The 25,256-nt window shown below is 40.9% G+C and overlaps 12 protein-coding genes across 12 annotated transcripts; 5 read left to right on the forward strand and 7 right to left on the reverse strand. All coding sequences in view use genetic code 12, as the record gives it.

The window, feature by feature from the left end:
- Positions 1–104: 104 nt before the first annotated feature.
- GCV3 (glycine decarboxylase subunit H) lies at positions 105–662 on the forward strand (the record flags this gene model as incomplete). The annotated part of the gene is made up of 1 exon (XM_051754108.1): positions 105–662. One exon carries the CDS (start codon positions 105–107, stop codon positions 660–662), a length of 558 nt encoding a protein of 185 aa, XP_051606915.1.
- Positions 663–729: 67 nt separating this feature from the next.
- OSM2 (fumarate reductase) lies at positions 730–2,709 on the reverse strand (the record flags this gene model as incomplete). The annotated part of the gene is made up of 1 exon (XM_051754109.1): positions 730–2,709. The coding sequence occupies one exon, from the start codon at positions 2,707–2,709 to the stop codon at positions 730–732; it is 1,980 nt and encodes a 659-aa protein (XP_051606916.1).
- An 866-nt stretch (positions 2,710–3,575) lies between these two features.
- RAD54 (DNA-dependent ATPase) lies at positions 3,576–6,101 on the reverse strand (the record flags this gene model as incomplete). Its single annotated transcript, XM_051754110.1, has 1 exon — positions 3,576–6,101. One exon carries the CDS (start codon positions 6,099–6,101, stop codon positions 3,576–3,578), a length of 2,526 nt encoding a protein of 841 aa, XP_051606917.1.
- A 187-nt stretch (positions 6,102–6,288) lies between these two features.
- On the forward strand, positions 6,289–7,590 carry KGF57_004586 (uncharacterized protein; the record flags this gene model as incomplete). The annotated part of the gene is made up of 1 exon (XM_051754111.1): positions 6,289–7,590. The coding sequence occupies one exon, from the start codon at positions 6,289–6,291 to the stop codon at positions 7,588–7,590; it is 1,302 nt and encodes a 433-aa protein (XP_051606918.1).
- Positions 7,591–7,816: 226 nt separating this feature from the next.
- Positions 7,817–9,529, reverse strand: CUP2 (Cup2p; the record flags this gene model as incomplete). The annotated part of the gene is made up of 1 exon (XM_051754112.1): positions 7,817–9,529. One exon carries the CDS (start codon positions 9,527–9,529, stop codon positions 7,817–7,819), a length of 1,713 nt encoding a protein of 570 aa, XP_051606919.1.
- Positions 9,530–10,505: 976 nt separating this feature from the next.
- Positions 10,506–12,185, reverse strand: CYB2 (Cyb2p; the record flags this gene model as incomplete). The annotated part of the gene is made up of 1 exon (XM_051754114.1): positions 10,506–12,185. One exon carries the CDS (start codon positions 12,183–12,185, stop codon positions 10,506–10,508), a length of 1,680 nt encoding a protein of 559 aa, XP_051606920.1.
- Positions 12,186–13,209: 1,024 nt separating this feature from the next.
- KGF57_004589 (ERG2 family protein) lies at positions 13,210–13,860 on the forward strand (the record flags this gene model as incomplete). The annotated part of the gene is made up of 1 exon (XM_051754115.1): positions 13,210–13,860. The coding sequence occupies one exon, from the start codon at positions 13,210–13,212 to the stop codon at positions 13,858–13,860; it is 651 nt and encodes a 216-aa protein (XP_051606921.1).
- A 903-nt stretch (positions 13,861–14,763) lies between these two features.
- On the forward strand, positions 14,764–19,398 carry MYO2 (myosin 2; the record flags this gene model as incomplete). Its single annotated transcript, XM_051754116.1, has 1 exon — positions 14,764–19,398. One exon carries the CDS (start codon positions 14,764–14,766, stop codon positions 19,396–19,398), a length of 4,635 nt encoding a protein of 1,544 aa, XP_051606922.1.
- Positions 19,399–19,476: 78 nt separating this feature from the next.
- On the reverse strand, positions 19,477–19,818 carry KGF57_004591 (uncharacterized protein; the record flags this gene model as incomplete). Its single annotated transcript, XM_051754117.1, has 1 exon — positions 19,477–19,818. The coding sequence occupies one exon, from the start codon at positions 19,816–19,818 to the stop codon at positions 19,477–19,479; it is 342 nt and encodes a 113-aa protein (XP_051606923.1).
- A 162-nt stretch (positions 19,819–19,980) lies between these two features.
- Positions 19,981–20,934, forward strand: KGF57_004592 (alpha/beta hydrolase; the record flags this gene model as incomplete). The annotated part of the gene is made up of 1 exon (XM_051754118.1): positions 19,981–20,934. The coding sequence occupies one exon, from the start codon at positions 19,981–19,983 to the stop codon at positions 20,932–20,934; it is 954 nt and encodes a 317-aa protein (XP_051606924.1).
- A 68-nt stretch (positions 20,935–21,002) lies between these two features.
- Positions 21,003–21,911, reverse strand: NIT3 (putative hydrolase; the record flags this gene model as incomplete). Its single annotated transcript, XM_051754119.1, has 1 exon — positions 21,003–21,911. One exon carries the CDS (start codon positions 21,909–21,911, stop codon positions 21,003–21,005), a length of 909 nt encoding a protein of 302 aa, XP_051606925.1.
- Positions 21,912–22,096: 185 nt separating this feature from the next.
- KGF57_004594 (uncharacterized protein) lies at positions 22,097–23,698 on the reverse strand (the record flags this gene model as incomplete). Its single annotated transcript, XM_051754120.1, has 2 exons — positions 22,097–22,953; positions 23,053–23,698. 2 exons carry the CDS (start codon positions 23,696–23,698, stop codon positions 22,097–22,099), a joined length of 1,503 nt encoding a protein of 500 aa, XP_051606926.1.
- Between the last annotated feature and the right edge of the window lie 1,558 nt (positions 23,699–25,256).

A 25,256-nucleotide genomic window follows, 5' to 3' on the forward strand; every position in this document is an offset into this window, starting at 1 on the left:
AAAAAAACCTCTCTGCATTTCAAAACATCTGATTACTTACACCTTCTTCTTCCTTGCCATTGCATTGCACTGCATACATACCTCACAGACATACATTTCCAATCATGTTCAAATCCTTACTCAGATCATCTTCAATTCCTCTCCGTACGTTGGCTGGACCATCCACCAGTGCTGCTACCGTATCACCATTTTTACGTACATTTTCAACAGCAACCCCACAATACTACAAGGCAGACAAAGATTCTCATGCTTACAAGTACTTGCACGAAAAGACACCCGTTGAGACCAAGTTCACTGAAGAGCACGAGTATGTCAAGTTGTACGACGACGATTCAGCCTTGATTGGTATCACCCAATATGCAGCACAAGCATTGGGTGATGTTACATTTGTTGAGTTGCCGGAATTGGGAACTAGGGTCGAAATTGGCGAAACTTTGGGTTCAGTAGAGAGTGTTAAATCAGCCAGTGAAATCTATAGTCCAGTCAGTGGCGAAGTTGTTGGTGTTAATGAACATTTGGAAAGCGAACCGGGTGTGTTGAACCATGACCCAACTGTTGAAGGGTGGATCGCTCATATCAAGTTGGACGATCCCAAACAAGTCACCGAGAGTGAAACTTTGTTGAGCACTGAAGACTACGCCAAGTCTTTAGAAGAAGATTAAACTATGAAGCTATAGTGGTTTATAAATATAGTTTATTTATTTATTTATTTATTTATGACCGCTCTTTTCATAAATCTAATTCGGGTTTAGTGCCCTTAATCCTGCCCAATACGCAATTTGGCACATATTTAGGAATAAAATTATCCTCGTGCAACATTTCAAAACTTTCAGTTGCATCTCTACCACCAAAGTTTGTAATTGAAGCAGCACCTCCTGGGTGCTGGTCTAAAAACAGAGTCAAGTCAACAACAACATTTTTTATGATACACCAGCAATCCTTCTTTGTGTTGTGTTTGGCAACCTCTTCAGGAGTGAATTCTTTGTCGGGAATGGAAAACAGTCTGGCTTCTTTTGGCTGTTGCTTGGCTGACTTGGCTGCATTTTGCCCCAGCTCAGACTGCTTATGAGCTCCGTTTTTATTGCTGCTGGACAGTCCAACTGATGATGACGACGTCAACGTCGACGTCGTCGTGCCTTGGTGGTTGTTCAAGTCAATGATCAATCTGTTAGTATTTGGGTCAATGTGCAAGTTAATCATGTTCAATCTCTGGGTAGCATTGTGTCCAGGTAATTCACTACCTGCGCCACCAGTCTTACTCAATTTTTGCAACTCATAGCTACAAGCTTCATCAGCAGCCAACCTTCCGTAAACAACACATGCCAACAAGGACGAACCACCTAATCTGTTGTGTCCATGAACACCACCGGCAACTTCACCAGCAGCATACAAACCTTCAAATGGTGTATCATTTTCAGTGAGAACCTGCGACTTGTCATTGATCTTTACACCACCCATGGTGAAATGCAAAACCCTAGTTATAAATGAAACATGGTATTTGGCTTCTGGCTTGTACTCAAATGGAGTAGTAGGGAAAAACTTTTTGCCATAGGGATCCTTGATTTCACCTTTGGCTGCTTTGTTATAAGTGTCCAATTGTTGTTTCAAATGTTCCTCACTACAACCAATCTCTTCACACAATTGTTTCCCAGTAACTGTTCTCATCAAGTTTCTTTGAGTGTAGTGCTTAATATGAAACGCCAACTTCTTTTCTGACTCTTCACTCAAAACCAATCTAATTGGTCCGTTACCAGCTTTGTTTTGCTTCTCCATTTCACCAGATACCCAATCTCTGGTACCCAATTCATCAACAAATCGATCCCCTTTACCATTCAACATGATACCTCCTTCCCCGCGCAATGCCTCAGCACCAAGAAACAAGAACCGAGGTTGTGTCTTACCTGCAATAACGTCCTTATCGTTATAATCAATCAATCCAGTAGGATGAACTTGAACTTTGTCCATATCAATACCAACACCGTGATTCTTCATAATAATCTTTTGGCCGTCTCCAGTAGCATGCACACCATTTGTCGAAGGTAAATCAATGATATCAGGACGGTATTTACGCAATAAACTGTTCTTTGTGAAATCGGCAGCATACCCACCAGTGGACATAATTACAGGTCCGTAAACTTCTGATTTGGACTTATCTTGCAAGTTTTTATATTTTACACCAACAACCCTACCCTCGCCTTCCTTGATCAAGTCAATGACTTGACAGTGCTTCAATATAGCAACCCGATCCGGCTCATCTTCACTCAATTTCTCCAACGTTTCCAACAACCTATAAGTGATGGCCATTCCCGGGAACTTGGAATCATGGCCACGATGCGTACGGGGTTGAGAGTGACCACCTAATCTCAGCACCACTGTCAAATCCAATCCAAACACCTCTTGTAACCAATGGACAGCATCGGCTGAATTATAAGTCAAGACTTTGATCAAAGCGGGGTTGGCTCTATCCTTTGCCGTTTTCAAAGTATCTTCATAAAACTTGTCAACTGAATCGTCAATTTGCAACTTGGTTTGCGTTCTGGTCAAAGCACCATTAATACCCGAAGTTGCTTTACCGCTGTTACCCGATAAGAATCCTTGCTTGTCTAACAAAACAACGTTCGCTCCACGCAAATAGGCTTGATGTGCTGCTGATAATCCAGCCAATCCACCACCTACAATAACAATAGGGTTAACTGGCAATTCTGACATTTGAGTAGGACGTGTATGTGTGTGTGTGGGGGGGGGGGTGAAAAGTGTGTGAATAAATAAGTCTTGCTTATAATGAAGCCGGCAACGATTGGTGGCTGCTGTCTGATAATGCGCGCACTTTTTATAGTTTATACTCCGCGACAAAAAAAAAAACAAAAAAAAAACAAAAGAGAAAAAAAGAACTGATACTGTGGGTGGGGAAGGGGAAAGAGAGGAAGAGAATAATATCGTTCCGATATTATATCTAACAAGTAGGAGTCTATGATGAATAATATTTGCTTTGCAGTGGGCGGAGATTAGAGGTAAAAGTACGCTTTATCGCTGAACCGTCGGTAGTTCTTTCTGATGGTGGTTATTATGCATTGAAATCAGGTGTTTTCCGCCCATCATAATTTTTTCCCCACAAAAGTTTCGGAATTATGCAGAGACTGCCACGATCGAAATTGAAAACCTTGACTCGCGTTGGGCGGATAGGGAGATACTTTTGTGTCTAGGTCGGTGACATCTACTGGATCCCAGATAAGCTTTTGAGACATTTTAGTGTCTGAACCAACTGTGTCAACGTATGAAGAGTAGAACTATTTCCGACAAGAAATAGTTAATGGTTTTGAAGTTTGGATTTCTTGGGTAGTTAGTTGTAATGGTAATGTCGGCGCGCTTACATTTTCCTAATTAGGACAAAAATGTCTGCAGCGACAGCTTGTCAGAAAATACAAAAAAAAAAAAAAAAATGCTCCGTATTTTCTTCTCCCACTGCATATGAGAGTAGTTTCTTTCAATAAAGAACGTCCACCTTTTGAGAACCACAGTTGCAAAAAGAAAACTATCGTAAAGCAAGTTGCTGTAAGCATTCAATGTTATTCTATCTATACATGTGATATATACTGCAAGGCAAATGAGACATCATTGAATTGAGCTTCATTTGCAACCAAAACATCTTCGTTATTTGCCAACTTCTTGTTATTCAAATGGTTCCAAGTTGTCGCATCACCATACAACATTGCTGGTGCTTTAATAAATTGTCCCTTCTCTTTGTGGCATCGCTTACAATTATACGTATCGTGGGTATCACATTCAGTGTCTGGCTGATACATAAACAATTGTTTCAAATTATCAGCACTGAATAAACGCTCCACATCTTCTTTCTCATCAACAACACAACTACTCAATGACATCTTCATTGATTGACGTTGGAAAATCTTCTCTTCAATAGTTCCAGTTGAAATAAAACGATAAATAAAGCAATCCTTCTTTTGACCATCTCGCCAAACTCTAGCCAAAGCTTGTTGGTCCAGCGCAGGGTTCCAGTCTGGGTCGATAAGAATTAACCGATTAGCACCAATCAAGTTAATACCACATCCACCTGCCTTGGACGACAACAAAAAGATAAATTCGGAGCCGTTGGGATCATTAAACCTATCAACCAACTTTTGTCTCTTGTTGATGTTCATGGTTCCATCTAATCTCAACGAACCATACTTCTTATTCCGGCACATTTTTTCAATCAAATCAAGCGTTTGGGTATAGTTTGAAATCAAAACAATCTTGTCATCAGTCTCACGATGTATCTTGTTCAAAAATCGTTCCAAAATCAAAAATTTACCACTAAACCAAGTTTGTACTTCTCGATTACGTCCAGTGGCGGTGATGGAAGATTGATAATCCTCGGGGATTAAATGCTCACACCCTTCCAAGTCATCCGGCAAGTCCAACAAGTCTGGATGATTGCAAAGCTTCTTCAACATACCAATGGCTTTCAACGGTTGCGATCCAATGCCCTTTAACAATTTTTTGATCTCTGGTGACGTGATGAAATGGTTATACAAACTTTTCTGCATTGGTGACAAGCCAGTGAATAACACATACTCGTACTTGACAGGTAAATATTTCGACAAGATATCATTGGTACGTCTGATGATGAATTTCGACACCAATTGCGATAATTCCGTCAATTTGGCATCTCCCTTTTCACGTTCTTTGTCGGTAGCATCAGCGTCTCTACCACGCAAAATGGCATTTTCAAAATTTTTTCTAAAATCGTTTCTGGTACCAAGATAACCAGGGTTGGCAAAATTCAACAAGGAGAAATATTCTGATAAATCATTTTGTATTGGAGTACCTGACAAAATCACCCTTCGATCACATCTCAATGAGTTCAAGGCAGTGAATGTTAATGACTCACCATTCTTTAATCGATGTCCTTCATCAGCCAACATTAGACCCACTTCGGTACCAGCCAATTTATCAACATTTCTTCTCAAAGTTTCATAAGAGATAATCAAAACTGGACGCACGATATTTCTTCCCTGTGCAGTTGCCCATTGTTGCAATGCGGCACCCAAATCATTCGATTTCGTGCTTTTCCCATCAACAGCCAATGGCGTCAATACACCTTCTCCCAACCATTTAACAATTTCATTAGCCCAATTACGCACTAATGATGAAGGGCAAACAATGATGCATTTCTCAATGGTTCTTTTACCTCTGGGAGATTGTCTAAGCAACGTCCACATCAACGTGAGACATTGCAACGTTTTTCCCAATCCCATCTCATCTGCCATAATACACCCTTTGGCTCTCGGGTCCATTAACCCAGCAGTGCAACGATAAAGGAACTTGACACCGGCAATTTGATGGGGACGTAAGATCTTGGCCAATTTCGGGTCAATCACAACTGGAACGTTGGGGTAACGCGCTAGTTTCTCCTCAGGGTTGGTGACAATACCCAATATTTCAGCCAAAGAACGATGCGTCTTTCTTCTCTTTGCTGGCCGTTCCTCAGTTTCCAGATTCATCGATGTGTCCGACAGCTCTAGCTCCTCTATCTTCTTCTTCGCCGCCTCTTCTTCTTCTGGCGTCTTGGGTATCACATCGACCGTTGGGTCGTACAACACAATAGCAAATTCACTCATGGGGTCATGAAGGGCACGCGGTGGAAGTATGGGACGCACTTTAGTGCCCAACGGAGGTGGAGGACCACGTATCATGTCATCCTTCTTAGCGTTCTCTTTACTAAACGGAACAGTGAAAGATCTTTTGAACTTTGTATCGATGATATCGCGTCTACCATCACTATTAATGGAACGAGGAAGCAACGCGCCAAACTTCTTGCATTTAACAACTTCGCCACTTTCATCAACGTTTTGATCTTCTTCTGCTGTTGTACTTCCAAAATCATCAACCGCATAGTTGGTATTCTTCCTTGATGAGCGTACAGGCCGGCGAGATACGATACCAGACACGGTCTCCAGTCGCGTCTTGAATGGCACCTGAAATGGCTTCAAAAGCCGCAAAGCGGAGTCATGAACTTTGGGCGGTCTTTTGTCTTTTGGGACCCCAGCGCCTGAGCCTAGCGGGGTAGTGAAGTGGGTGAGTGGTTTGCGTACTGCCATACTTTGCTTCAATAGGGTTTTGAATGAGATATCTTTTTGTGAAGTTGCGAATCTCTGAAAAAATCAAAACAAAGAAGGGACAATCAAACTTTTGTTATATTGGAGCTACCAACTGATTTACAAAGATCAAACTGCTAATCTCTCCCTTCACAGTTCAACCAAAGCACCACAAGAGAAGGCAACCCGAATGGATCAGATCCTATCAAAAGCTTCAAATCAGGTGGTCTCATTTGCTATACGCTCTGGTATATCGATAGCATCAGGCTATGCCATCAAGACCATCTCCACATTTGTTGACAAAATCCCAGTTCTGCAACAACAACGTCTATCTAGACAACGACACAAACTCAAGACCAAAATCGATATCATCAATGTCACTATCGATTTGATCAAACTTGCAGCTAGTCGCGGCAACACCGTGTTGGAATCCACATTGGAGTTGATTGAAGATTTGCATAGCCAATTCACTGCATTTGACGAAGGGGTCAACGACATCACGGCACAATTGTCGAGTGCAAATACTAAAGAAAGCGTTAAACGGGTTGAAGATTACATGCGTGATTTGATGGTGGAAATCAATGATGCTATACCGATACTAAACTTGTCTTTGATAACGTCGGGGATAAATCTCAATGGTATGACTAATTTCAATGCAATTTCACCTGGTAGGCTACTACAAGCTTCAGATTATTTAAACAAGGGTAGTGATGCAGTAGGTCCTGCATTTGACTTGGTTATGTACACGATATTCTACAACCCAAGTCGAATGAAGTATGTTGGTGAAGGCGATAATGATGTTGATTCTCGTGTGGATGAATTGAGTTGTATAACATGGAAAGAGACATTTGCCAGAAGTTCAGTTCAGGTAACTAATGACGGCAAAAACGGGGAATTTAAGTACACTTTGATTATTGAGGAGGACTTCAATGACGGGAGGTTCCACGGTGGTGGTGATGATGATGATGATGATGATGATGATGCGAAGCCAAAAGTAAAAGTGTACGATTTGAAAGCGGTCCAAAGTATGTTTTTCACGGCGTCGGGGAAATTGCTAAGACTCGAAGGGCGCAATTTACCTGTCTTGATTTTGAAGATAGTCGATGGAGATAAAGAAGAATGGATTGCTTTAGGTGAGCTTCACCTGAATGAATTTGATGACGAAGAGGACGACAGCGATGAAGACGACAGTGAAACAAAAGGTAACACCAAGATATCTCGACAACAGATCAAATCCAGCTCCTTGTCTTTGCTAGAGTATATCATCAGATTAGCGAGGTTGCAACAGATTGAAAACAAGAGCATCTTGACAATCCCCGATGAAGTGTTGAAGATGTATTTACACGATCAACTGACAAGTGCCGATTTGCCAAAATCAATCTCCCAAAAAAGCAAGCATGATGCGAAATTGAAACACACAGAGGATAGGCTAACCATGGACTCCAATATCGCACGTTTGAAAAATTTGGAGATTGCAAAATCGAAAAAGTAAGAAGCATGTCTACGAAAATAGCTATTCAGCTCAACATCGCTCCAATATCCATCTCTTGTACCTAAAAGAATGGAGAAAATACAATTCCATGAAATAAACCTCTCTATAAATACACTAAAGCATAGAAACTGAAATAAATAAGAATATAAATGACCCCAACAAGCCCAGCACCCAAGTCCACAATATCATCAAATGATCACACAATGTTATCAATCAGAATCATCATTTATTTTGGAGTATTCACCAAAGGGGTTGCAAAATGCTGAAACAATGGCAAATCCGCCCCTATTAGACCCAGATGTGGTGAATCAGTCTTAGAGTGCTGAGATGATGATGGATCCTTACTGGGTGTGTTTCCAACAGATGATCCTATGGCACCGTTACTTTCATTTCGCAAACTATTTTGTTCATCAGTACTGCCATTGTCAACAGGGTAAAAATTTGGATGAGTCGACAAAGCATCAGGTAATGAGGGTCGTTGCTGCATATCATTACCATATTCGCCCAAGTCTCCATAGTTTAAACCCTCACTGCCATATTGCTCAAACCCATTTTCATCAAGAAAGGAGTCAGTATACATTTCACTTTCAATCTTGCTCAACTGCGATCCAAATTTACTAGACCCAAGCCCTGTCTTGCCAAAATGATGATGCATCGTGTTGCTATTGTTGTGTTCTTCGTTATGATCTGTACCGATATAGTTAAATTCGTCAGTACCAGTACCAGAAGGCGGGTATGCGGTGGAAGTACTGGACAAAGGCACGCCACCGTTAGCAAGTGCACTATTGTAGTTACTGTAATTGTTGCCCATAAAGTCAAACGATCGCGCAGATGAATTTGACGCTATTGACAAAACACTCTCGGGACGTTTTGGAGCTCGCAGGTGCTGATTATAGTATCCATTTTGTGGGTTATTGTCAAAACTACTACCAAAATTGATGTTATGACTGGACCCTGTTGCTGACGGTAGCGAGCTGTTCAGATCTGTGGTTTGCGTCGCTAGCAGTGGTCTGACAGGAGTTGGTTGGTGTGGAATCTGTTGATCATTCATATTGGCAGGCAAGCCCAGCAATGGCTTATTTTCAGTGTCAAAACTTGGTCCACCAACAAGTGGGAAAAGCGGAAACATGGGATCAACCACTTCAAAACCGGCTGGACTTGTATCTCGCTCCTTATTGAATGTCGAAGACCCTTGATTCGAATGTGCTTGTTCTGCCCGACTTGTGGGGGATTCATTTGACTGAGGTGATATTGTATTGTTCAAATGTGTATTAACACCACTTATTCCTTCACTTAGCGCAGAATTAGAGCCATCAGGATCGTCCAGTTTGTTGAACAAGTCAAACAACCCTTTCTTGATTTCAAAAGGCATCAATATATCCTCAAGGACAAAATTGTCGCTGAGTTCTGGATTCTCCAACTGCGTCTCGTGAGGAGAAATGAATCCAAAATCTACGTGATCTTGTGAATGGTTGCCTGAGTTAGACGCCGTACCAATTTCACTAGGTGTCGATTGCTTTCTGAGCCTTCTCGGCATTGGTCGCGTTGGTAACGAGTTTGACCTTTTTAAAATGTCACCGTCTAACAAGGCCCTTATCTTTGCCGGGTCTGTTTCTTTGTTCTTCTTAGTTGGCAAACCTACTCCCAGAGAAGGGCCACAGGTGCAATGGCTAGTCTTGTGACATGCGCACCCAGTCTCGTGTATGGAGTTGATTGAAGTTGAAGACGCCGACCGAGGTAATTTGGACTTTTTCCCACAAGTGCAAGTGACATGTACGCTTTTCTGCTTTCTGTTTTCTCGGCAGTGATGGCACTGTGAAGCAGGACGACCTTTTGGTTTGATCATGGTCAACGGTTGATCGGTGTGGGTACATGTAGTGACTCTGTGACCTCTTATACAGCGATCACAGGCATACTTGACCCCATTAATCAATACCATTTCCTTTGTAAAGCCTGTACTATTGTGCTGATGTTATATGCTAACGTGTTGCTCGATGTATGTGGATGTTCAGTTGCCCCTTGTGATAAATTGTGGTGACCAGAATATAGCAGAAAACTAGCGGTTTATAAGACAGAGAGGGAGCTACGAGAGAGAGAGAGAGAGAGAAAAAAAAAATAGTTCTTAAGAAGACGAAAAAAAAGAAACAAAAGGCAAAGCGTGGTCGTGTGTTTGGTAACAAATTCTATCTCACATTTTGCACATATTATTTGCACAAAACATTACACAGAAGCTTCAGTGGAGAAGTTTCCACCTAGGCTTCTCTATGTGATCAATGATGCAAAGGTAGACATTGTTTTCCTCAAAAATTTCTGAATTTAGCTTCCCTTACTCTTACATGCAACCTCACAATGTTGTACTCTTAATTAACCAAAAAAAAAAAAAAAAAGGCGTGTACTTGAGTAAGAAAAAAAGAAAGAAAAAGGCTTTTTGATCATAACCCTAAAGGGCTGCAGCCATACTCTCTGTCATCAAGATCCTTCCCCCTGCATTTGAGTGAGTGCAAGTAAGGGATTTTATGGAGTGGGTCCACGGTAAGGGCAGCTTGCTTCTTTTGATAGAAAATTGGTAACTGTCCCCACGTGGCCGCGTTGTCTTCCAAAAATAACCTACTATGCATCAGCCGCTCACATTGACAGCTCTTTAACGGGACACAAAATGCTCTAATATCCACTCTGAACCGAAGCATTGACATTTCAACGGCAGGGGGGAGGGGGCAGCTACTTTCGTGTTATAAGGAAGTGTTTACGCCAGTACAGACCAGTTAATTTGCACCATTGGCTGAATAGCTCCAATATTGACTCCTTACACTACGATCTCTTTTCATATATGCATTCTACACAAGTGTGTAGATACACCTAAATGCCTATAACTACTCTAAAATGGAACAATTTAGTCACTTGAGTCTATCACATGTTTAAAACTTGGACTCTTTGAAAGGAGGACTGATCAATGGTTGGTAAACGTTTCTGAACAACTTATCCTCTGGTACAAACCTATTGCTGAAATTTCTAACATCAACATACTTCTCGTTCAACTGGTCAATTGAAGTGACTCCTAATAGCCTCATATTCATAATCATTTCATCCTTCAAAATCTGCATAGCTTTGACAACTCCATCATCTCCATAAGTGGACATGGCATAAAGGAATGGGCGTCCAATACCTACTCCCTTTGCTCCTAGGCAGATTGCTTTCAACACATCTGTTGCTCGTCTAACACCTCCATCGACATAAACCTCAAAGTTCTTATCCAATCCACGCTCTCTCAAGATTGGCATCAATTCGATAAGAACTTCAATGGGAGCACGAGAATACTCCAACTGACGACCACCATGGTTACTCAATATGATACCTTGACAACCATGCTCGGCTGCCAAAATAGCATCTTCAACACACTGAACACCTTTCAAAATGATTGGCATTTTCGTGATGGATTTGAAAAACTTTACATCTTTCCAACTCAATCCTGTGTCTATGAATGACGAAATGGCTCTGGCCGCACCTTGCGAACGGTCAGCATTATCACCATCGCCTTGAACGTGACTCAAGTCACTAAAGTCTTTCGACCTCATATCTTTTTCACGTCTACCCAACTGTGGCGCATCAACAGTGATGAACAAACCTTTGATACCTCTCTTTTCTGCATGTTGGACTAGCTTCTTGGTGATTTCTCTGTCTGAATTGACATATAATTGAAACCATTGCGTTTGTTTATCAGTGGCCTGATCTACAATTTCATCAAATGAACATGACGCCAATGTCGGTATCATTTGGATAATGTCTTGCTTGGCTGATGCTCGAGTCAAGACTTTTTCTCCATCGGGATGTCCCAACCTACCCAATGCAGTGGCCGTGACGTAAAATGGCGCTGACGTACTTGTACCCAACATTGTCGTTGATAAATCAATATTGGTAACGTCAACCATCACACGGGGTTTGAAGAAGATACGCTGATAACTCAAATGGTTTTCTCTCATGGTGATCTCATCATCACATCCAGATGAATAGTAAGCCCATGCAATCTTTTCCATGGTGTGTCTAGCCACAAACTCAAAATCGTTCAAATTGTAAATTTGTCCCAATTCAGGTTTATTTTCAACTCGCTTGAGACGTTGCACTTCTTCTTTTGGAATCGGCTCCCCATCTTCATCAAGCAACACTTCTTCTTCCTCGTCTGCCTCATTGGCCGATGTCGAGCTTGCTTGTGGCGCAGGAATGGGGTCCTTGCCATCTTGTTCATCATATTCAACATCAAACTCATCAACAACATTGCCATTGGACTTGCCAGAGCTTTGCTGTGGCTTGGGTTCGGAGCTCTCCTTCTTCTTCTTGACAACCTTTTTTACTGGTTGGTTGACCCTCTTTTCAACCTCACCTTTGTGATATTTTGGTGCCAAATACTTTGTCAACGTGTCCAGCGGATGTATGGGGTCAAATGCCTTGGTTGCATCCTTGCCTGCGTATTTCAAAATGATAGCCGACCCACCGGGATGCTCATCAACGAAATCCGACAAGTCATAAGCTTTGTCGTGGATAATGACCCAACAGTCCTGTTTGGTATTGTGCTTAGCTACTTCAGACAATGCAAGAACCATAGCTGATTTGAAATCTATGTCTTTGAATGTAAAGCAAGATATAATATACGGTAGGCGTAAGTAGTAGTCGACTTGAGGGGGGTGGGTGGTATTAATATATACTTTTGTGGAGACAGTACCCAGAAAAAAAAAAAAAAAAAGTAATGAAGGTTGAGTTGGGTTGGGTTGTGGTGTGGAGAGAAGTAGCAAAACTATAGTTATAAAGAAAATAAAAAGGTTCAATCCAATGAATGCCGGCGGATTTGTTATCTCTTTCCTAATCGGGTAGAAGGTTCCGCCAGATTCACATTGTGTCTAGCTTTTTTTTGTATTTTTTTTCTCCGTTGTTATTTTCTTTTTTTTTTTTTTTTTCGTGTCTGATGGAATCAGATGGAGTCAGATCTATTCAGACAGCAGACAAAAATTAGATTCTTCAAGTTAAACAAACGAGAATGCTAAATATAAAATTTGTTCGGCCTGAGATATCTGTCAGTGTGGGGAAGAATATTAAGTTGCAAAAAAAAAAATAAAGCAAAAAATAATTTATAATGCAAATGTTGTTGAAGGCGGGGAAGGATTTGAGAGAACTAAGTTTGTCTTGAGATGAATCCTTATCGACTTGTCTCGGTTCTGGATTTGTAGTATTTTGGAATTAAATCAGAGAACAAAAGATAAGGAGTACTCTGTCCCCCATACTCTGAAGACAGAGTTTCTCCTACATTGAGTCCAATAACTTAAATTTGATAAACTCTATTGCATGGTTTACTGTCACAACGTGCGACGGCAATTGCTTTCAGGTTCAAAAAGTATCTTTTGCACCAAATCCGTGCAAAATCCAAGTCCCCCCCGTAAACGATCGTTCCAGAGCTTGAGACACAAAAGAGAATGTCAGGAAACATTTTTGCGACCACTAGAACTAAACGATTGCAACTTTCTTTACGAGGTTGAAAAACTAAAAAATTGATACTTAAAGAGCTTGTTACCTTGCTTAACTCTTCTTCACCCTGATTCAAAAAAGACCATTCCTCCCCCCTAGACACTCACGATGAAGATACTTTTCCTTTTGACCATTCCCATAGCTATATATTCAATTTCCTGCTCATTGTACTATACATGGTTACCAACAAACTTTCGTTTTGATAAGAATGTTCTTCATCAATTAGCACAAGACTCAATCAAGCAACATCCAAACAATATTACTGAATTGATGATTGATTTGGGTGGGAAAATCAACCACGAGTACCCCGGTCTTGTCAATGAGTTGAATTTTAATGATTGGGTATACAACAATGCAGGTGGGGCTATGGGGTCCATGTTTATTCTTCATGCTTCAATAACCGAATACTTGATCTTTTTCGGCACAGCAATTGGAACAGAAGGTCATACTGGAGTTCATTTTTCGGAAGACTATTTCATGATTCTTCAAGGTGAAGAGAGAGCAGCATTACCAGGAAGATTGGAGCCCGAGGTGTACAAGCCTGGTGACTGTCACCATTTGGTTAGAGGTCAGGTCAAGCAATACGCCATGCCCGGTGAGTCTTGGGCTTTGGAGTATGCACAAGGATGGATTCCATCAATGTTGTTCTTTGGATTTTTGGACACATTCACTTCAACTTTGGATTTCCATACCCTTTATTTGACTTGCTACTTCACTGCACGAGATATGTTGAAGAATTTAGTTAGAGGTAAATTTTAAAGAGGTCGTCAAATTGCCTGTATAGATTTAAAGAAAAAAATGTGTGCGGAAAATTGTAGCGTTCGTGACGATACGCGTCTCTCTTGTTTTCTTTCTTCTTTTTTTGTTCTTTCTACTTAGGTAACAACCTTAATGGGTAGGACTGGTCGTCAAATGTATGGGCTATCTATCCACTTCTGCAAATGGGCTGATTCTTTAGGTTGAAGCTTCACGCTGCAAATTGTAGATGTCTTTTTTGAAAATCACATGTAGATGCTAATATTACAAGGTTTAATATTTTTTGCAAGGACACACTACCTTGTTCTAGCAAAGCTTTGTCTCTAGTGGCAGAAAGCATTAGGGCATGGGTGCTTTGAGCCGGTAAGGAGTAACATCCAACCATTACTTCTAAAACATCCCCTGTTGGACACGCTAAACTCTGCTACGTGTATAGGCTCTTGTACCGAGTGCAAAGGCACTTTTGTAGCAAATCTCACACATATCTGAAACAATGCTACACCTCCTGATCAGTACTTCCAATAAAGCAATCACACTTTGCAACCCCATCCATATATGATAAAAATCCAAGTGTAAAATGCTGATGAGACCGAAACCTTGTCTGTAGTCACTGGATTTGTTTGTAGTACACTTTTAACTGTCAGAGTCCAGTGTCGCGTCACATTCAAAGAATTACGTGTAATATTTTACAACAGTATAAACAAAACAACACAACAGAGAATTAAGGAAAAGGGAAAAAAATTCTTTTTTTTTTTTTTTTTACTATTTTTTTTTTTCTCTTTTTTGGCGTTTCTGATCTAATCAACAACAAAAAGACCCCCCTCCCTCTCTAAACAGAAGCTTTGAATCTACCTTTTATCTCGATTCCCATCAGATCAGCACTTGTCTACTACATTACTACTAAATATGGTATCTTTGTACGATGTAGGGACCACTTGTTGGTACCCAGACGAAAAGTTGGGTTGGATAGGTGCCAAAGTTGTATCCAATAAATCAGAAGGAAACAAACATGTCATCAAATTGGTTTCTGAACAAGATGAATCACAAGAGTTTACTGTGGAAACAGACAATCTCTCTGAAGACAACGAGAAACTCCCGCCTTTGCGAAATCCCCCCATTTTGGAAGCAGCTGAGGATTTAACCAGTTTGTCTTACTTGAACGAACCTGCTGTTTTGCAAGCGATTAAATTACGTTACTCACTGTTGGATATCTATACTTACTCGGGTATTGTTTTGATTGCCACAAACCCTTTTCAAAAAGTGGAGCAGTTGTATTCACAAGATATCATTCAAGCATATGCCGGTAAAAGAAGAGGAGAGTTGGATCCTCATCTTTTCGCCATTGCAGAGGATGCGTACAGATGTATGAAACTAGATGGCCAGAATCAAACCATTGTTGTTAGTGGTGAGTCAGGTGCGGGTAAGACAGTTTCCGCCAAGTATATCATGAGATACTTTGCCTCAGTGGAGGAAGATACCGACCAAGTTGTCGGCTCTGAACATAAATCTGACATGTCCGACGTTGAAAAACAAATCTTGGCAACAAATCCTATTATGGAAGCGTTTGGTAATGCCAAAACCACTAGGAATGATAATTCATCTCGTTTTGGTAAATACTTGGAGATCTTGTTTGACAAATCAACGTCCATTATTGGTGCCAGAGTGAGAACATACCTTTTAGAGAGATCTAGACTAGTGTTTCAACCTTCAACTGAAAGAAACTACCACATATTTTACCAGCTTTTGGCGGGGTTGGATCCAGAACACAAGAAAGAATTGGGATTATTGACTGCTGATGATTACAAATACACGAATCAAGGAGGATTACCCAAGATACAAGGTGTCGATGACGCTGAAGAATTCCAAACCACTAAAGAGGCCCTTGGGTTGATTGGTGTCAATGAAGCCAAACAAATGGAAATTTACAAGATTTTAGCAGCTCTTTTACACCTCGGAAATATTGATATTGCTGCAACCAGAAACGATGCCCATTTGTCAAGCGACGAACCAAATTTGGCCAAAGCTTGTGAGTTGTTGGGAATAGATCCTGTGAGTTTCGCCAAATGGTGTGTCAAGAAACAAATTACCACCAGGTCGGAAAAAATTGTAACCAACTTGAATCACAAGCAAGCCTTGGTTGCTAGAGACTCATTTGCCAAGTACATTTACTCGGCGTTGTTTGACTGGTTGGTTAGTTATATCAACTCTGATTTGTGTCCCGAAGATGTTGCCGCACAAGTCAATTCATTCATTGGTGTTTTGGATATTTACGGGTTTGAGCATTTTGATAAAAACTCGTTTGAACAATTTTGTATCAACTACGCCAATGAGAAGTTGCAACAGGAGTTCAATCAGCATGTGTTTAAGTTGGAACAGGAAGAATATGTTAAGGAACAAATCGAATGGTCGTTTATTGATTTTGTTGATAATCAGCCATGTATTGACGTGATTGAGAACAGAATGGGTATACTTGCCTTGTTGGATGAAGAATCGAGGTTACCAGCCGGTAATGATCAATCTTGGGTTGAAAAAATGTATCAAAATTTGGATAAAGAGCCAACAAACAAGGTTTTCAAAAAACCAAGATTTGGTCAAACAAAATTCACTGTCAGCCATTATGCGTTGGATGTTACTTATGATATTGATGGTTTCATTGAAAAGAACAGAGACACTGTTGGTGAGGGTCATTTGGATGTTATGAAAAACACGACCAATGAACTACTCAAGGATGTCCTTGCCATCGTTGACAAGAATGCTGCAGAATTAGAGGCTAGCAAAGCACCAGCAAAGGGCAAACTTGCCAATAAGAAGCCCACTTTGGGATCCATGTTTAAGAACTCCTTGGTCGAATTGATGAAGACAATCAACTCAACCAATGTTCATTACATCAGATGTATCAAACCCAATGAAGAGAAGAAAGCATGGGAGTTTGATTCATTGATGGTGCTTTCTCAATTGAGGGCTTGTGGTGTTTTGGAAACAATTCGAATTTCATGTGCTGGTTTCCCATCCAGATGGACTTATGTTGAGTTTGCCGATAGGTACCACACATTGGTTCATTCTGACGACTGGATTAAGGTCATGAGGGTTGAAACCACTCAGGAGTCAGTTACTGATCTTTGTAATCAAATCTTGACATCCAATGTCAAAGACAAAGGGAAGTATCAGTTGGGTAATACCAAGATTTTTTTCAAAGCGGGTATGTTGGCTCATTTTGAAAAATTGAGGTCCGACAAGATGTACAAATCGGCAGTGATGATACAAAAGAATATGAGAAAACGGTTCTATAGACAGAGATATCTCGATGTTAGGCAATCTCACGTTAAGTTGCAAAGTTTGATTCGTGGATATGAAAAGAGGAGACAAATCAAGGAAGAAAAAGAGCGTGCCGCAGCTACTTTGATTCAAACGTCAATCAGAGGACATTTGGCAAGAAAGCAATACCTCAATACCCTCAACTCAGTCGTCACTTTGCAAAAATCTATCCGTGGATTACAAGCAAGAAAGAATATCAAATCATTGCGTTTGGAAAAGGCTGCATCCACAATTCAAAAATCTTGGAAGGGATACAGAGAGAGAACGACGTTTGCCAATACCAAGAAATCAGCAATTGTTATACAATCTGCATTCAGAAGACAGTATGCTTACCGAGAATTTAAAGCTTTGAAGGCAGATGCTAAATCACTCAACAAGTTGCAAGAGGTTTCCTACAAATTGGAGAACAAAGTTGTTGACTTGACTCAATCTTTGACGTCAAAGATTCAGGACAATAAGGCACTCATGGAGGAGATTTCGAATTTGAAAGATTTGTTGAAACAACAAGGTCATGCTCACGAAACTTTGAAAGCAAGGGAAGTTGAGTTCAACAACAAATTGGACACCACGAGTGCAGAACATAAACTGGAAGTTGAGAATTTGAACAATGAATTAGCAACCCTCAGATCTGAATATGCATCGGCTGAAGCCAAGATTGCTGAGTTGTCCAAGGAACAATCGGCATTGAAACAAGAGGTGCAACGCACTCTTGAAGAGTTGAACACCGCCAGGACCGATTTAGTCAAGCGTGACACAATTGAAGTTGACTTGAAGGCACACATTGAACAATTGAAAGGCGAGTTGGCGCAACTCAACAATCCCAAGATTAGAGGGGTGGCCAATGGCAGCAGCAACAAGCGTCATAGTAGTGCCGTGGCGTGGAACAATTCTCCCAGCTCTCTTGATAATCCTAGACCAACTTCAGTTATTGCTGTTTCCAATGACGGTGATGCTAATATTGATGATATTAATGAAGAGTTATTCAAGTTGTTGAGAAACGGGCGTCAATTGCATCGTGAAATAGTGGAAGGGTTGCTCAAGGGCTCCAAAATCCCTGCTTCGAATGTTGCCGCTGATTTGACAAGGAAGGAGGTGTTGTTCCCGTCTAGAATCATCATTATCATCTTGTCTGATATGTGGAGATTGGGATTGACTAAGGAAAGTGAGGAATTTCTTGGTGAAGTGTTGTCAACTATACAAAATCTCGTTTCTGCTTTGAAAGACGAGGATGTCATTTCCCATGGTGCATTTTGGTTATCGAATACTCACGAGTTGTACTCGTTTGTGTCGTATGCCGAACAAACCATCATTTCAAATGACAACTTGTCTCATGAGATGAGCGAAGATGAGTTTAATGAGTACTTGAAGTTGGTTGGCGTTGTCAAGGAGGACTTTGAATCTTTGTCGTACAACATTTACAACATGTGGATGAAGAAGATGCAAAAGGACTTGGAAAAGAAGGCTGTGTCGGCTGTCGTCATCTCGCAATCATTACCTGGGTTCATGGCTCCGGAGAGCTCGCCGTTCTTGAGTAAAGTGTTTTCAAGTGGTTCGAGTAGTTACAAAATGGATGACATTTTGCTCACATTCAACTCGCTATATTGGTCAATGAAGAATTACTACATTGAGGATGAAGTTATTGTACGCGTGATTACGGAAATGTTGAGATTTATTGACGCATTGTGTTTTAATGATTTGATAATGAGACGTAACTTTTTGTCATGGAAGCGTGGTTTGCAATTGAACTACAATGTCACGCGACTTGAAGAATGGTGCAACTCGCACGGCATAGAAGAAGGGTCGACTTGTTTGATCCATGTTTTGCAAGCGGCCAAATTGTTGCAATTGAGGAAAAACACCAGCGAGGATATCGATATCATTTACGAAATCTGTTTTGCATTGAATCCATCCCAGATTCACAAGATCGTTGGTGCGTATAGCTCAGCTGAGTATGAGACTCCAATAGCCCCAGCCGTGATGTCGTTGGTGGCGGCAAAGACCAAGGAAAGCTCGACGGATGAAATTTTCTTGACGGTGTCTGCTGATGGACATTTCGAAGATCCATTTAGAGAGATTGAGTTGAGACCATTTGCCCGTGTTGAAGCTTATGTTCCTGCTTGGTTGAATTTGCCTGTTATTCGTCGTATCGTTGAGTTGGTTGCTAAAAATGCTTCAGTCCAGGCGACTATACTGAACAATAAAGAAGAGGCTACTATTGCTGCGTAGAAGAGAGTGGGTGTGTGTAGTTTCAAATTCTTTAATAAATAGTTTTTAATTTATTTACATCGTAATAGCTCTCTTCCATCACTGTATACTTTCGTTTGTCCCTTTCAACTTCATTTGTAACGCATGGACACCCTGTTTACTGATTTCATCGTCTAGCAAATTGTACACCAATCGGTGTCTAGTAGGTAAATTCTTGCCATTGAACTCTTCACTTTGCATCTTGATGTAGAAATGGGATTCGGTTCTATTGGACGCGCCTTGCATCCCAGCGTGTTTGGCATGTTTGTGAGAATCGTTTCTAATCTCAAGAAATGTGGGATGGAAGGTGGACTGTAATTTCGACAGAATGGATGTCTCTATGGGACCCATCGTGGATGTGGCTGGTGATGTCGACATTTGTCTAAAAAGACTTCTAAGCATATGTGTGAACAGCAAGGGTTGGTGGGAGGAAGAATACGGGGTTGACTTTGTCGTGTCGCCTGGATCGCCTGCTCTTTCATTTTTTTTTTATTATTATTATTTTCAAGATCAGATCTGAGAAGAATGTATACAATTTTTTTCAGAAAATCCACCAAATCACTGATGTTCAAATTGGCTTGCACAGCAAGGGCGTCTGCGATATACGGTCCCATACAGAAGAGGCTAAGTGGTCCAATTGTACGCCACCTCTCCTACACAAGAGGTTGTCAAAATAGTACACCTATTGAAACCGTTGATTTAGTATATGATGAATTTGAAACTCCCAACCTGAAGAGCAAATCACCACTTGTGATCCTCCATGGCTTGTTTGGGTCGAAAGCAAATAATCGAACTGTGGCCAAACAGTTGTGCGAGAGACTCGATAGGAATGTGTACTGTCTCGACTTGCGGAATTTTGGGTCTAGTCCTCATATCAAAAGATTAGATTACCCTAGTCTTGCCGCTGACGTTGAAAACTGGGTCGCTCAACGCAAGTTCGAACAAAAGCCGATCCTAATTGGACATTCAATGGGTGCCAAAACTGCCATGGCTGTTGCCTTGCGCAAGCCAGATTTACCGAAAATGATTGTCAGTGTCGATAATGCACCCATAACGTTCGGCAACACCGACTCCAAGTTCAACAAGTACATCAATCAGTTGCGTTTGAGCTTGGAAAAGTACAAATACACTAACATCAAGGACGTTGATGCAAAATTGGCCGAGGTGGAGCCAAATAAGACAGTTCGTCAATTCGTTTTGATGAATATGAAGCGAGGCAAGAAGGATGAGCCGGTGACGTCGAAAATTCCGTTGGATATTATTGGTGATGCTACAAGTAAAGGTTTCATAGCCAGTTGGCCATATAGCCCCGACGATGGAAGATGGACGGGGCCGGTGCTCTTTATCAGAGGCACTGAATCTCATTATATCCCCGATGATGTGTTTCCTGAAATTGCCCAGTTTTTCCCCAATTTTGAAATTAGGGATATTAAATGTGGTCACTGGGTGATTAGTGAAAAGCCAAAAGAGTTTATGGATGTTTTGTGTGAGTACGTTGAACGAGTAGAGGACGAGTAGAGGCATAGAGGCATAGAGGCATAGAATAGATTAGAAATAAAACAGTTATACTATACGAATATATATTTCTATTTGTCACTGACTTTGGTGGATTCATCATTGACGAAATCTCCATAAATATCAAATCGTCTTTGATAATGTACCGGAATATTGGTTCTAGCTGCTGTTAAAACATCCTTATCCAATTCAGCGTATAAAATCTCTTCGCCTTCTCCGGCCTCGGCAATAATGTTACCAGAGGGGTCAACGACCAACGAATGTCCATAGGCTTGGTATCCGCCTCCTTCAACATCTCTAGCTGGAGAGCACAACACGGTATATAGTTCATTATCCACAGCTCTTGCCCTAGCCAACAAATGCCAGTGTCGAGGACCAGTAGTGGTGTTGAAAGCCCCTGGATAAAACATGGCAAATGAGCTGTATGGGCTACGTGATGCAATCGAGGCCAATTCAGGGAAACGAATATCGTAGCAAATTCCGAGCCCCACATTTCCATAATCACCCAATTTGAAAACTGTGGCTTTATCACCACCGGTCAATGTCAATGATTCTTGAAAGGTGATTCCATTTGGAATATCGATATCAAACAAATGCGCCTTACGGTGCTTGGCTATAATCTCCCCTTGAGGTGAAAATGTCAATGATGTATTGTAGATCTTATCCGACGATGATAACTCTGGAATTGATCCACCAATGATGAAAATCCCATGTTTCTTGGCTAACGAGGAGAGCAATTTCGTCGTTTCACCCTCGGGGATATTTTCAGCATAGTTTCTAAACTGGTCTACTGCGTAAGGCGAGTTGAAGCATTCTGGTAACATGACAAGATCAACTTTGGGTGTTTTCGAAGTGGCTTCCTCAATGTACTTGGTGACTTTGGCCAAGTTTGCTGACTTGTCGGCACCGGCCTTCAATTGCAATAGTGCAATTCTTAATGATTTGGATAATGGCGATTTCAATACTGGGGAGGAGGGCATAGTGTGCGTTGCGGAATGAAAAAGTGGTAGGTTCTTTGTAAATGCTCCCGAATTCTGTAATCGACAAAATTAATGCGCTCATAGTGAATTTGTGGATTACATAATATGAGAGGAGTATTGGCAACCTACAAGAAAATCGGAACATATTCTATAACGCAATTTCTATTAATACAAACTCTATGTTACTACACCGGTGTAGCACCCTCGGTGCTGTTCTTTCCATGCTCTTTTTTTTCGGTCTTCTCTTCCAGATCCAAAAACTCTTTAGCTTGCTTATCCTTCCTCCTCAGGCGAAATTGTTTAAGCATATAGATCGCAGCAACAACAACTCCAAAACCTGCAAGGCCCATTCCCATTCTAAAAGCATTTCTGAATCCGAGAACTGTAGTTTGAAAACTCTGAGGTTTATCCTTTGTTGTGTAATATTCAACCAACCCTGCAAAACCCAACCCAATTGAGATTGAGTAGTTGACAAATGTTGATACTAATGAGCCAGCTATACCCTGTTGAGTTCTGGGAAGTGCAGCACTTAACAAAATAACACCAGCAGGAAATGACATATCCATGCCCAATGGTTGTATCAACAAACTGACAAATTTCTGTGCCCAGAATGTTTGTCCAACAGGTCTGGTTCCCATGAGAATTGATCCCGTTAGGAATGCAAGCATCGAAAGAAACATCACCACTGCTGAAGGAATCTTTGTAAGTAGTATCGCTACGCCGACCGCAGCAATGACTCCGACTGGAGCACAGGGAATGTTCTGTACTGCGCCAATGACTTCACTATCTTGGTCAACCAATAATGCCCATCTGAATTGATAGTATAACCAAACGCCAAAACACGACCAACCAGCACTGATGCAAGCCAAAATGAACCCCGTGTCTCCACGCAACACTTCCGGTGGTACTAAAGGGTCAGCCACCTTCTTTTCAACAAAAAAGAATGCCACCATAAGCAAAATTCCAACAATGAACAAGACATAAACGTAAACCTTGTCCCATCCTACAGTTGGTCCTTGATTGAATGCGAAATTAATCAACACTAATCCCGATACACCAGTTATGGACCCCCAGTAATCAAATTTTCATGGTGAGCGAGGTCCTACTCTTGCAGGGATGGTAAAGAATGCCAAAAATGCACATGCTATACTAACGATTCCACAGAGCCAAAATGTCCAAGGCCACCAAACGACATCAGTAAACATTCCACTAAACAAAGCTCCCACAATGAATCCCGATGGAGCAACTGCGCCAAATAGGGCGAAACACATATTTTTCCTGCGTCCGTTTGGGTAAAAATTGCCAATCAACGCTTGAGAGTTTGGCATCATTATAGCGGGGCCTATACCTTGTAATCCCCTCATTGTTGAAAGAAATACATTTGAGGTGGTGAATCCAGTGAATCCACACAAGAGGGAAAACACACCAAACCACAAGTATCCGATAATGTAAAGTCTTTTGTAGCCGTACAAGTCACCTAATCTTCCACTGACTAGGATGAATGTGCCCACAGTCAACGATATTGCTGCTGAAAACCAAGATACTTGACCAGCGTTGTCGGCTATGTTGAATGCTTTTCCAAGTACGACTGAATTGACCATTGTTTGGGCATTTGCTGCTTGGGTCAACAACTGTGACATGCACATGAAAAATATAAATAGTGACTCTCGTAGTAGTGATATTTGTTCGAAATTTGGTATACTCAGGTAAACATCGTTGTGGGTTGTTGTTTCGACAACGTTTTCATATCCCTCAGTTTGGGAATTTATTGTAGTATCTTCTGACATGATGGATTAGGTGAGCTGGAATGGTATGTTGTTAACTGAAGCAGGGGGGGGGGGCGAGGGATGGCGAGGGGCGAAAGTTTGGTAAAAAAAATTTACATATATATGTATATGTAACAGTACTGAGAAGCTGAAGAGTCTCTTTGTTTTTATGATGGCTTTGTAAATTTGTGATGGGGACAACTCGGCACGAATTCGGAACAGCTCCCCCATCTAAAAAAAGAAATGGTACAAAAACTATAATTTCGGGAAATAACTTTGCCGTGACAAGGGCCGCACATTGCTTTTGTAATTACAAAAACTTTAGTAATGTAATGAAAGTACCCATAGCTTACAAATATGCTTTTGAAAGAGAGAGATTGTCAACTATGGGAGAGAGGAAGGGGGGAATGGATACAACATTGATTAGATTCTCTATTAAAGTCTAGATTCATGAGGAATTCATAATGATGGCCTTTTTTGTACCCTGCAAGAAAGCTGGATTTGATGGTTCTTAATACCAGTACAACCCTGGCTTTTTCAATTTTAGAAGTAAGTAAATGTAAAGTTGAAGGATGTTAATCAGATAAGGGCCACCACCACACAGTATGCCCCTACTTCGTGTGGGACTTGAAAGAAGACCGGAAGATAAAACATGCAAGGAAACCGCGTGCGTCAATCTCTAAACAAATATATATATAAAGAAGACAAAATTATAATACGTCAGTCCTAACTTGCCCTGGCCCTGACTTAAACTCTCGCTTCAAAGATGTACAACGGTTATTCTACACAAACACACAAACACACACACAAACACACACACACACACACACACTACTGCACCTTCTTTTGCAACACACCATACAAAACTTATACACATAAAATACATATGTACACAATCTATCTCAAGTACTTAAGAAGGTCTCTACTTCAAAAGCTTAGTAATGTATTATGACTGATATAGTGGAATGTGGACTTGTGAGACCAATTGCCTGGTATTTGCCACTCTTGCATTATATTTCTGTACAACTAGTTAGTACGACACAATCTAAACATATAGTTTGGAATCATGGCGTTGATCCATTAGAACGACTCTTTTAGCCACTCACCTAAATGCTGTACTAGCTATAGATGTATCTTCTTGACGAGAAGTAAGAGAGAGAGAGAGAATGCGGCGGAAGACAGTTAAGAGCCACGCAGTCAACAGGAGAATATACAAGACACCTCTATATTTGAACGACGAGGAGAGGAGAGGAAAGGGGGGTTTCAATAATCTTTTTCTACTTGGGAAATTTCTTTTTTTTGTTTTTTATTTCTTTTATTATTTTTTTAGAACTAAAGAGGGAAGGGGGTTAGTGCTTATAGTACACACTGTGCATTGCATGTATGTATATATGTATATATGTATCTATATCTGTGTGTGTACCATCCATTCAAAAAGAAACCACACAGGATAAATATACATCTAAACAACACGACCTTACTTCTAGTAACATCCGAAACGCTCCTTCAGAGATTTAATCACTGAATAATCTATAGACACCTTGGATTGCGCTTGTAACTGTCTATATATTTTGTTCCT

This window comes from Candida theae (genome assembly GCF_024610275.1).
Source record: "Candida theae strain CBS 12239 chromosome Unknown scaffold18, whole genome shotgun sequence".
Classification (NCBI taxonomy): Eukaryota; Fungi; Ascomycota; class Pichiomycetes; order Serinales; family Debaryomycetaceae; genus Lodderomyces; species Lodderomyces theae.